General features: G+C 31.8%; 1 protein-coding gene and 1 long non-coding RNA gene across 6 annotated transcripts in view; one reads left to right on the plus strand and one right to left on the minus strand.

Annotated features, from left to right (window-relative positions):
- The window catches only part of LOC107966796 (uncharacterized), a 220,832-nt gene that overhangs the window by 178,511 nt on the left and 29,556 nt on the right, over positions 1–12,765 (minus strand). The window lies entirely within an intron of this gene.
- Positions 1–12,765, plus strand: part of HECTD2 (HECT domain E3 ubiquitin protein ligase 2) — a 105,442-nt gene that overhangs the window by 73,530 nt on the left and 19,147 nt on the right. For 2 of the 5 annotated variants that reach the window (XM_063781970.1, XM_016918844.4), the window contains exons 9-14: positions 1,358–1,506; positions 2,031–2,154; positions 4,532–4,628; positions 7,731–7,838; positions 9,533–9,665; positions 10,597–10,685. In XM_063781970.1, coding sequence (XP_063638040.1) covers positions 1,358–1,506; positions 2,031–2,154; positions 4,532–4,628; positions 7,731–7,838; positions 9,533–9,665; positions 10,597–10,685 — 700 coding nt within the window. Of the gene's footprint in view, positions 1–1,357; positions 1,507–2,015; positions 2,155–4,531; positions 4,629–7,730; positions 7,839–9,532; positions 9,666–10,596; positions 10,686–12,765 lie in introns of all 5 variants that reach the window. The other 3 variants (XM_016918846.4, XM_016918843.4, XM_016918845.4) reach the window with 2 other exon arrangements.

Genomic DNA, 12,765 nt, shown 5'->3' on the forward strand with positions numbered 1-12,765 from the left:
AAAATATATTTAAATATTTTCAGGTCTTTAGAAATGATGCTTATATTCACAATGCTTCAAAAGCCAGTTACAAAAATCTACTTTAGTACTACATAAAGGATAATTAAAAATCTGTTTTTAATGTAAGTAACCAATTTGTTTGCACAAGCTGTTGAGAATTTCTGTCTACTGCCTTCACTTTTTATATAGCACATTCCTATTATTGGTTTTTTACGTATCTCAAAGATGGTGACTGGATTTGCTCAGACACTACTATTTTAATGTGTGTCTTTTTATTTTCTATCTGTAAATTCATAAATTTCACCATTATTTAAATGGCGCTTTCTCCTTACCTAAAAATGTCATTGTAAAATATAGGCTAGCCATCAATATCAATTTGTAAAAGCATAATACTTTTTTCACAGAACTATACCCACATGAACAATGACTTCTCCATGACTGATAAAAGTAGAAAGGCAAAATATTCCAAAAGAAATTTTAAATGCAGTAAATTATCATTATTCATAGTAGTTATATTCTATAATGTCACCACAAACATGGAATTAATAAATACAGAACCATTGCTTCAAGGGGAAATACAGGGTTAGGTTCCTGTGAGCCTCTGATCACATTTTTGTCAGCCAATCAGTATATAACTTTGCTTTATGAGTGTTTTTTTTAAAGACACACTTCATTTAATAGAAGTCATTGATTCATTATCATTGAACTCACGGCTAGCAGCACTGTAACTCATGCCTGAATGAAGCTTCTCTAACATACATATTTTCTCTGTAGGGCACATCACAACCTTCTTGTTAGGAACACTAGACAGCATTTTAGCACTACACTTGGCCATTTTGAAATTGCAAAATCACCAACAAAAAGCACCAAAATGTGAAAAACATGAAGCTAAATGGATTGCATAAAGGACACTTGCAAAGAGAGAGTATTGAGCTAAAACAAGGCAGAACATCACTTTGACCTCAGCTGGAAATGTGCATGTCAGGAGACTAACATCTTTCACATGTCCCCAAATGACCATGAAAACACAAGTATTGATTTGGGGATTAACAATTAAATTTTACCAAGTAGGCAAATTTGGAAATATAGAATCTGTGAATAATGAAGACTGAATATTGAAAGTCTTTAAAATGTTTGTTACTAACTTTATAGTAATTTTGGTGTTTATTTCTCATTTAACTAAGACAGTATTCAAGGTAAGATTTTGTATCTTTTCAAATGTTTGGCAATTTAAGAAATAGAATTTGGGGGAATAGTCTAAAATTTTGTGGCTTAGGATGTAGTTTAATATCTAACAGATAATTTTGGAAATAGAAAATGTGAATTTTGATTGCAATTATTTTGAAATCTTTACCAGATTGTCCCAGAAGAGGTTCAAACAATTGGTAGAGAGATTGCTGCAATTTATTTCTTTACGCCTGTTTCCTGCAAAGCCTGAAGAATTTCCACCTATAACAAAGTGTTCCTGGTGGATTCCATCAGCCGCTAAAGTGTTGGCTTTACTTAGTAGGTTTTTATTATTCTATCATTTTTTACTTTTCTTTTGTTACATATTAGGGATATTTCTTAAGGATTTCAAAAGACTATAGAGGCATTCTTAAATTTTAAACCATTTCTGTGAAGGAAAGAGTTGTAATTTATTTTCTACTTTGATAATAGATTTCATAATTTATAAGCATGAAAAAAGCTTTATGTCTTTGAGTGGACAGTGTTCTGTATTATGGCAATTAAGTGCATATGAGCTAGGACCCCTAAGAGAGAACACACAGAAATAGGAGTAAATGGCCATCTGCATATTCCCTTTAATACTATTATAATCCTCACCACAAGTTTTCTTTTTTAAGCAAGAAACTATTGGCTGCATTTTAACCACAATTTTTAAATTACCCCTTTCATTTGGAGCTACATTTATTTAAAATAGGAGTTTCTAGGTCAAGGCTGTCTTGTAGACATTAAAATGATGTTTTTATTATTAGAATGAATCTTGTACATGTTGGAAAAAGTCTTTATGTTAGAATTTATCTTTACAGATACTGCAAACAATTTAGTTCACCCTCCCCTTATTCCTTATACTGATTTCTATAATTCTACATTGGATCACATTGATCTCATGGAAGAATATCATACTTGGCAAAACTTTGGAAACTCTCACAGGTATGAACAAAAGTTCCTTTGATTATCCACCTAAATGAAATACACTATTCAAAAGAATGACTAGATTTTAAGTTTATATGAAGTTTACACATACGTTTACATATAAATGTATAAATATAGTTCAGATGGCCTTGAAATACCATATTTATTAAAGTATTTTCTTTTTCTGCTACATTTTGAATCTATGTACATGTTAATTTGGTTTTGGTTTGGTTAATAGCATCTTTTCAAGAAGGGAGAGGTTCTATCTTAATATGCAGTCTCTTATCTCTTACTATTCTATGCACAGGGGTCAGCAAAACTTTTTCTGTAAAGAACTAGATGGTGAATATTTTCAACACTATAGGTTACACAGATTCTATTTTGCTATTTTAGCACAAAAGTAGCCATAGACAGGATGTAAATGAATAGATATGTCTGTGTCCCAAATGACTTTATTTACAAAAACAGGTTGTAGGCCATATTTGTCTTAGGCCCATGGTTTGCAGATGCATGATCTAATATATTGATCACACACAGACACACACATACATTCATTTCTCATTTCTTCTGTAAGAAAAAGTGGTTGTCCATTAGGTGCAATATAAAAAGAGTAGATGTTACAGAGAAAGGGCCTTACCACAGCTTATTTATTATAATAATTAATAGATTTGTAAAACAGTCACCAAATTATTTAATACACTGCACTTTATATCCACACTTCTAGTTTGGATTAAACTAGCAAGACTATTCCAAACATAATTTATCCTCAGGTCATGAGATGTTCAGGAGATTGCATTTAATTGTAGAGGAATCTGAGTAAAGAGATACGGTGTGGATATAAGTAACCTCAAAACCCCAGATTAGTTTGTAAATTGGTTAAACTTTCCAGGGACCCTCTTTATCAGAATTGGCCTGAAACATAGAATGGGCTTCTGGACACATCTCATTTCACATCTGAACACTCAGAACTGAATAAGAATTTAAGTTCTGGGCACCCTAGTCCCAGATGGATATTTTCTTGGCAACGTTTACTTTACAAAGATACTTTTTCCTTCCATTTTAATATAATTGTAATGTGTTGTAGATACAACCACAAAACAACGCCAAGAATTATTATGCATATTTCACTGACAACAACATCTTTTAATATAGAGCTTCCTCTAACAACTGTGCCACAACACTGGTGTACCAAGAATGAGTTACATTAGGGTTTTAATCCTAGGATCCCGTCAACCCTTGGGTAGCCAGCCTGAACCTAGAGGGGAACAGGAGCCCTATGGCAAGTGACCTCTGGCCATGAGCAGCTTCATCTGTTCATTTCAGTGTATCATTCACAAAGTATCATTTCTCTTGTGCATAACAAGGGAAAGGTTGAGAACCCCTGTCCTAAAGTACATAGTAAAACTAATATATATCTTACTGAGTTCATTGCATTTTCTTTTTATTTCCAATTTTTTTGTTAGCATTAATGATTCAAAATAATTATATACCAGTACTGAAGAACTCTCAACTTTTATTAACAATTTTGTCCCATGGTAAAAGCCATCTCACTTTCAGTTTACACTAAGGCTATATCCATTTTCCTAATAATGCCTTTTTTCTCAGTGGTCACAGTTGTACCACCTGACTATGCTCAGAGGGATTCCAGCTGTAACTGATAGATTCACTGTAGTCACTTTGAATGGCAGTCTTACTCCAGAAGTGTCATTGCTGCCATATTCATTCTTTCTAAATGCATTTATCTCTGTGTAGTTTGTGGCTTTTGTGCATAGCATAGAATGTTCTAGCCCAGGAGGGGTTATTTTCATAACCTTTGATTATAATGTGTAATTACAAATACATACCATTTCCTATTACCACACCATTAAATATAATACTAAATGTAACATACATTTCTGATTTCTTTTTATTGGTCTTAAATATATTACTTTACTTTTTACATACTGTAGTTATTGTTAGATTTTTTCATTTCTGGAACTCACACATCAGAAGTCACCATATAATGATGGATTCTTATATTAATTTTGAGCACCTGGGTTTTCTGTACTACTTAACCAACACTTCTCCCTCCTGGTTCTGGTGTTGGCCATGTTGTTCACAGGTGATGATATACAATGAAATTATTTGTATAGACAATGTAAGTGGTTAGCACACATTCAGAACCTTTGATGTAGCTTCTGCAGAGAATAAAGGCATTGCACATCTAGTAATGATACATTCTTCACATGGCTGTGAGAATTAAAAGAAATTATATACATACAATCATTTTGTATATGGTAAAACACAATCCAAAAGTAATGTTTTATATTGCTACAAGGGGTACCTTAGATTCCCTTAGTATAATTTTGTTAAAAATACACCATTTTGCTTTTTCTTTTTTTCACTTGTTGAGCAGGTTTTCCTTCTGTCAGTACCCATTCGTTATTTCTGTAGCTGCAAAAAAAATCATTATTCAAAGAGACTCAGAGCAACAGATGATAAACATCGCAAGGGTAAGTCAGCTATAAAAACATATTTATGCTGACTATAATCAGTATAGTAAATAATTTAATAAATAATTTAAATGTCTTGTGAATTGTTCTAGCATAATCAGGAATGTTAAAAGCAAAATTCGTGTTATACTCACCCAAAAAGTGCTTAAAAACTATTTACAATTTGGGAGACAAGATAACTCTCATCTCTTCTGATCAACTTCTCATTATATTATAAATATACTAGGAAGAGTAAATGCTTCTCACAGATTCAAATTACTGAGCGCTTGTTGGACCTCGTTTTGCAGATACCATACCACCAACCTTAGATAACCAGCAGAGCATTGAGAACTGCGGTGAGGCAGAGTGTCATTAGGCAAACCACTCAAACTACTGAAACATTTTCTAGGTTTTATGAAAATCAGAAACAACCGAAAAATTAGAAAATGTAACAAAAAGTGTGTCTTGGAGAACTGAGAAATATGCCCAAAGAAGGTGAAAGATGTTTTATTGGTTCTTAGGAAACCAAAATGCATGGAGACCCAAAGAGGCTGGGGATAGCAAGCAGACTGAGTTTAGGCAAATTGTAGAGCAGTATGAAGTTATCTCTCAGTCTGTCCTTACCACTTCCTATCCCTTGTGTTTCAGCTCAGCACAGTAATGTACTTTATCTAATAAATATCAGATTCAGTGAGGTTTTTCTGTTAGAGCTCTAAACTATTTGTTTAAGTGCTTATGTATTTCAAACATCTGCTTGTGTTACATGATTGCTCACAATTTTAAAAGAGGGAAGCTTGGCTGTGGTCTTCTTAATTGAAAAAGGAATATAGAGTAAAAAGAAATGATTTCCATCTTGTTCAAGAGTATAAAAAGAATCCTAAAGCATAAATTGTAATACTTCAAAATGCTATAAAAAATAAGAATGTTTATTCTTCAGTAATTCAGTTCCCAGAAGGTGAGTATTTCTTTCTATCACAGAGAAGGACAAAAGATTTGAGTAACTGGTGACATCCCAAAGTCATCTTATACTGAATATGGGAATATTAGAAGAAATTTTATTGCCTATGCCCATCAAGGGAATTCCAAAGCCACACTACCCCCCTGAAGAATGAGTTTAAACAGGTATATTCAGCACCAGAATTGTTACTTGATCTTGGGTAGATATTGGCTCAATGATTAGCTGTATAGCTACTCATTCTGACATTTTCTGTTAGTTGTACTCGTACAATGTCGTGCCTTTTTAGTATTTTTTCACCTTGGTCTATGATTTTTTTATATTTGTAAGAAAATCTACAGTGCTTTTGTACGTAACAGAATGAGCTAGTTTGTGTTAAACTAGCAAGACTAAACAGTTTTTTCTGTGTCACTCACAGGATATCAAATATCTTTTTGTGGAATTTTTCTTCTACTTTAAAGAAGGAGAATGGCAGGTGTAGACTCTGTGACAGGCTAAGTTTTCTACAGAGCATGCAAACGAATGAGTAGACACTTGACATTGAGAGCTAAGTGGCATTATCAGTTTTTTATGGGTGTTTCCCAACATTTTATCTCATAAGTTGCCATATCACTTGGAATTAATGACTGATGACTATTTTGACACAAGGACAATCTTACAAATAGTCAGTGTAAGCAAGAGCTTATATGGTACAATCTAAATATACAAAATTGGTTTCCTAACCTAAAATAAGTTCCTCAGTCACACTGTCGAGAATTGTATCATTGTTGGGTTATTTTTTCATTTGGAGCATTTTCCAGTAAATATGAATTCCTGATGGGAGGAGTAGCTACTAATCTTGTTTGCCATTAGCATCCTAGCATAAATTTGTTTATTAGTTATTTCCAATGTGACAGCTGCCCAAGAGCTAGACTGGGAACAGAAGATAGGAAAAGGTAGGAAAAAACGGTCTGTAACACAGGACACTATGCTAGGAATGCAGACTTCCTTGATAAGTGAGGACACAGAAATAAAAGGCTGTTAATAGCATTTAGCATTGTATATGGGAGAAATGGAGAAGGCTCCAAATTAGTGTTTTATTATAGTAATCTTCAAAATCATAAGTAGCCTTAAATTGTAGATTTGTGATACTAAAATTTTATCTATTAAAGCAAATTGCTGCATGTATTTAAAATGTCTGAAATGTTTATCTTTAATCTGCACAATAGTTTTCATTGTTACCAAAAAAAGATATAGTCTAATAAAGACTATTTAGATAAATATATAAGCATGTGGATTTTATATGACAAATGACATATTCCTTATAGATATTTTTAAATATATTGTTTTTTACCTATTCAGTGCTTATATTTTGAAAAACGGTGACAAAAGAATTTTGAGTCACTCATATCTCTATCCCCCAAGCAAAGCCATTAACATTTTAGTAAATTTTCTTTTGATATTTGTTCTATATTATCTTTAAAAGACAACAGAGTTGAAATAGTACTGTAAACACAATTTTATTTCCTACTTTCTTCAGGTGTACCTTCCTTGTACTATTTACATAGTTTTTATGACCATCCTTTTTTTCATTAGTTGTATATGTACTTAAGATATTTCTAAAGTTTTGTTTTTATAGATAATGCTGTGATAAACATTGTACTGTATAAAATATGTTCTAAGTTAGAATTCTCAGTGGAAGGATTATTGGGATAAAGGATATGAATATTGTGATGGTCTTTGATACATGTTGACAAGTCACTTTTGTAAAGTAGACTAATTGTACCTTTAAAGAAAATTCAATATCTAAAAAATCCTAAGTCCAGGTTTATCATCAGGAATATATACCTTGTTTTGAATGTTCCCATTTTATATTTGTATTTATTAAACAGAAAACTTTGCTATTTAAGAGATGAGACATATGGAAACTGTGATGCAACATTTTTTATTATAGAAGGTGAATTATTTTTGGTCCTCCACTTTGGATCCCCTTTGGTTATCATTGTTACAAAATGAAATAATAATAAGCCATTTTCACAAATCAAAATGTGTATAATTGATTTTTATAAAATTGTTTATATAAGAAATGGCATAGATAATAATTGTTATTTTTACTAAAGTGTTTAAATGTTTTAAATGAAATTATAGTCTAAGTAAAAGCAAAACTGTTTACTTTCTTATTTAATCAGCAAAGTCTGGTGGATAAAGTATCTCGAAGACAGAGACCTGATATGAATATATTATTTCTAAATATGAAAGTAAGACGGACACATCTGGTTAGCGATTCACTTGATGAGGTATAATTTATTCCAAAATGATATTAATTAAATCTTAAAATTCTATAATATGATTATTATAAAAATCATAGTAAACTTTTTTTTCTTTTTTTTTTTTTTTCTTTTTTTTTAATTATACTTTAAGTTTTAGGGTACATGTGCACATTGTGCAGGTTAGTTACATATGTATACATGTGCCATGCTGGTGCGCTGCACCCACTAACTCGTCATCTAGCATTAGGTATATCTCCCAATGCTATCCCTCCCCCCTCCCCCCTCCCCACCACAGTCCCCAGAGTATGATATTCCCCTTCCTGTGTCCATGTGATCTCATTGTTCAATTCCCACCTATGAGTGAGAATATGCGGTGTTTGGTTTTTTGTTCTTGCGATAGTTTACTGAGAATGATGGTTTCCAATTTCATCCATGTCCCTACAAAGGATATGAACTCATCATTTTTTATGGCTGCATAGTATTCCATGGTGTATATGTGCCACATTTTCTTAATCCAGTCTATCATTGTTGGACATTTGGGTTGGTTCCAAGTCTTTGCTAGTTCAACCATTGTGGAAGTCAGTGTGGCGATTCCTCAGGGATCTAGAAGTAGAAATACCATTTGACCCAGCCATCCCATTACTGGGTATATACCCAAATGACTATAAATCATGCTGCTATAAAGACACATGCACACGTATGTTTATTGAGGCATTATTCACATAGTAAACTTTTTTATTTCTGTATGCCAATAAGTGTGCTTCCTTAAATTCTTTTGAAGATCTTGTTGCATACCAAGCTTCTGTAAAGTTTGATACCATAGTTAAAATCAGATCTGTATTCATAATTGTCTTATATTCATGTTTGTATGTTTATTAATAGTTTGTTAATTCCCTAGAAAAGGATTTGATGTAGAACACTTAAATGAGTAATTCATGTTTCTTAGTATATAACCTAGATTACAGACCCACCTTTGTTCCTGGTTATGTGTGTCACAAGTCATTTAACTTCTCCAGGTCTCAGACTACACATCTATAAAATTAGAGGTCTGACCTACAGGGTATATTGGGTCTATACAGGTTCTAACATACTTTGATTGCATTTTCATGTATTATCATAAAAAATACTTCAGCTAGATCTTAATATGGTTATTAGAAGATAATGGCTGATTCCGCTATGTGATTTATTTATTTATTTATTTATTTATTTATTTATTTATTTATTTTTGTGACAAGTTTTATTTTGTCACCTGGGCTGGAGTGTAGTGGTACAATCAAAACTCACTGCCGCCTCAAACTCCTGGTCTCAGGGTCTCAAGCCATACTCCTACCTCAGCCTCCCAAATAGTTGGGATTACCAGCTCATGCTACCACACCCAGCCCTAGCTATGTGATTTTTTAAAGTTTAGCATTGAAGGGGAGTTTTTTTAAAAAAGAAATGAATTATATTGTGCTAAATTAAAAATTTGAAGGCAGTAGATACCAGGAGGTAGTACTTTGGGTGAAGTACCTGACCTCTCTAATTCTGTTTCCTGATCTATAAGACATAGTAAACACCTAGCTCACACAGTGTCTGGCAGATTTATTGGATAAATGGAGGGATGGAGTTTTGTAGCATTGCAAATAAGTTAAAGACTGCCTAACACATTTCCCAGAATTAAAAATGTTAATTCTCTTTTCACTGCTCTTTGTTCTCCTCTACTGTATAATATCTTCAAATAGCTAACCCGGAAAAGAGCCGATTTGAAAAAGAAGTTAAAAGTTACATTTGTAGGGGAAGCTGGTTTGGATATGGGTGGTTTGACTAAAGAATGGTTCCTTCTTCTAATTCGCCAAATTTTTCATCCAGATTATGGTAAGTATGTAATCTAATTTTTATAAACTGTGTTTCTTCATAATTGTTAGAGTCAAGTAGTCACCCTTATTTTTAACCTATTCTATGATTTTACAGACTTTTTGTCCATCATAAATGTTGAATAATTGTTTAAGGACTGTTATTTACATTTTAAAAACTTGTTTGACCGAATTGTTGATCAGTTGATTCTCTTACTGGGAATCCTACACAAAATGTATCAAGATTAAAAGTAAACATTTATGGGGAAACATCCATATCTTTTCTGAATAAGTCAAATGCATGAAAATTTAATTTGTCATTGAAATAAAAAACATTTGAAATTAAAACACAAAACTTAGTTTGCTCTATAGTAACATTTAAAGCCTCTTTCATTAATGGGTCATTTTAATAAATAAGAATTCATGAATTAATTTTTTAAGAAAAAATAAGCCTTTGAAATTTTTTATTTTACAGAAACTACCTGTATAATCCTTACTATCTGTTAAACTTTTCAAAGGAGAATTTTCAGTGTTTTCCTTATTCTTTAGTTTTCTTTTCTATATGTGTATGTGATGGGAAATAGGGATGACAGTGATAAATTGAAGTCTCCAGATATCCTCAAAATTAATTTTGATCATAATTTATAATCTATGAAACTATACTTTTTATAAAGTTATCTGATGCATTTAGTTTCTATCTTTTTACCCTGTTTCTACCCTTGGTTCAGGAAAATAAAATGTTCTCCGTATATATTTAATATATATATTTGCTGAGATTTGCAAATATATAGTCCCATAAATAATCCAAAATTTTTAACTTGAAAGATGGTTTGTAACAGAATTATTGTTGAATTGATTAGCTTCTAATAGATGAGATGTCATGTACATGTTTACCACTTTGATTTTTTTAAGTCAATCATGTTAATAATAACATTATTTGTGTGTTTTTTTAGGCATGTTTACATATCACAAGGATTCACACTGCCATTGGTTTAGCAGCTTTAAATGTGATAACTATTCTGAATTCCGATTGGTTGGAATTGTATCCTTTAAACTTTCCACTAGGAGGTGCTAATAGATTAGAGATTTTTAAAGATTTTATCTGTATTTTAGAAAACTGTTTTCTTTAGCCATTTTATCCAAATTAAATGTTATTGTCAAATGTACTATTAGATTTTCAGTAATCTTCATTATGTGTAATATATGTCAGTAGACTTAATTAATTGAAAGAAATGAGAGTTTGACTTTTTTCTGAAAACCTTATCTCAAAATAAAAATGGTTCTTTCCTATTTCACATATAATTGAAGTTATCACTAATTTAAGGCTTTTTTAAAAAAAAAATCAAAGTATTTCCCATTTATAATGAAGTATTTTTTTTCTATTCTTTCACTTTGTGCTCATTTCCCTCAGTTTACTGAATTAAAATTGGGGGAATTAAATCTAGCTCTTTAATATGCCTCCAAATCCTGAAACATAAAGGAAGCATCCATAAAAATTGAATGGAATGGGAATATTTAAAGCATATAGTATTATTTTGTAGTATTTTTAAAATTTTTATAAGTCCATCTGCAATCCTATGATTCCTATCAGGTATATTGTAGAGGGCATTTCTGCATTGGGTAGGAGATTGGACAAGATGTCTTCTACATTAGCTTTTTAGATTCCAAGAAATGTAATTGTTTGTGGAAGAAAGGAGGGAAGAGTAAATAAATAAGCACTGGAGATAAGAAAGTATAAAAGGGGTGGGGGGGAATTCTTAATCTGTTCTCAGAGTCAAATGACCATATGGCAGTAAGTACTAAGGAGTTCTGAGAAGGAAAATATACAATGTATTTCTCCCAGAGAGGATAGAGATTTAAAAAATGGAACAATTACATTTGATTAACATATGGCTGGTGAGAGTGGTGGGACATTATAAGCTGAGAGAATGGTGAGAATGAAAAAGGCTAAATTGTGCTGGGCTTGGTAGAGAGCAGCAGCAAGCGCACTGAAAGTTATGGAAAATACCATCAGAAAATGAATGAAGAGCCATCTTTGAATGTCTGTCTTTGTTACATCTGTTGGAATAAATTATGAGACATATATATGGAAACTGAGAGAGACCAGATTAATAAAAGAAAGGGTAGTAGGGAACAAACTACACATTAAGATAGTAAACTCAACTTGAAATTTTGTGTATATTGTTGTGTCTAAAGGTCCAAAGTGCTAAATTCCACAAAATGAATAACGCTTAACAATTCTGAGACTCCTGTTTATATTCTAGTATCTGCAGTAATCATTTGTTGAATGTTTCATCTTCATTGAAGGGCCTAATCATTGATGCTTGTCACTATACTATGAGCTATTTATATGTTCATACATATATGTTTGTCATGCTTTATATTCATATATCACAATTTAGATTTGGATGATATTTTGACTCTAATATTTACACTAAAATATTATAGCTTAGTTACATTTTTAAGTGATACTATACATAAAATCATGAAATTGCTCATTGTTTTTTTGCAATAGATATTAGTTTCTATTTAGTCATTACCCAAAAGAGCATATTAAGCATGTTTAGATACTCTATATTTCAAGTTAAACAATTAAATCTAAAAATTATAATTGCTACTCTCATTATTATGTGTGTTTATCACACACACAGATATAAAACCTATAGAAAGCTAAATTGATGCTGTAAAAAGCATAATACTATATAGGAGAAATGTGAGATGAGAGTGGATTGTGGACAGGTAAGGGGTTGGGAACTGAAATTTGAGAAAGAACAGGTATGAACATTGAGAAAATATAGTTGGTTTCATATATATCTCCAGTTTTAAAATTTCAGGACCAAAGATGTGTTGTTCTAGTAGTTCTGACAGTATTGTGTTTCTAATACAATTATTTTGAAGTATAAGGCCTTATTATCAGCCTTCATTACACCTTAGCAAATTGAAATTTTGGTGGTCTTCCAATTTTTAAAAGTTATTTTCAGTAATTTACCCAGCTCATATGTTTAGATTTCCTTATGATCCTATAAAATGAATTACTTCCTTAATAACTTCATATAATAATTGACTGTTGAAATACTATGAAATTTGATCTAAAACCTCTCTTTCCATAAATGGATAAGTTA

This window comes from Pan troglodytes, chromosome 8, assembly GCF_028858775.2.
Source record: "Pan troglodytes isolate AG18354 chromosome 8, NHGRI_mPanTro3-v2.0_pri, whole genome shotgun sequence".
Taxonomy (NCBI): domain Eukaryota; kingdom Metazoa; phylum Chordata; class Mammalia; order Primates; family Hominidae; genus Pan; species Pan troglodytes.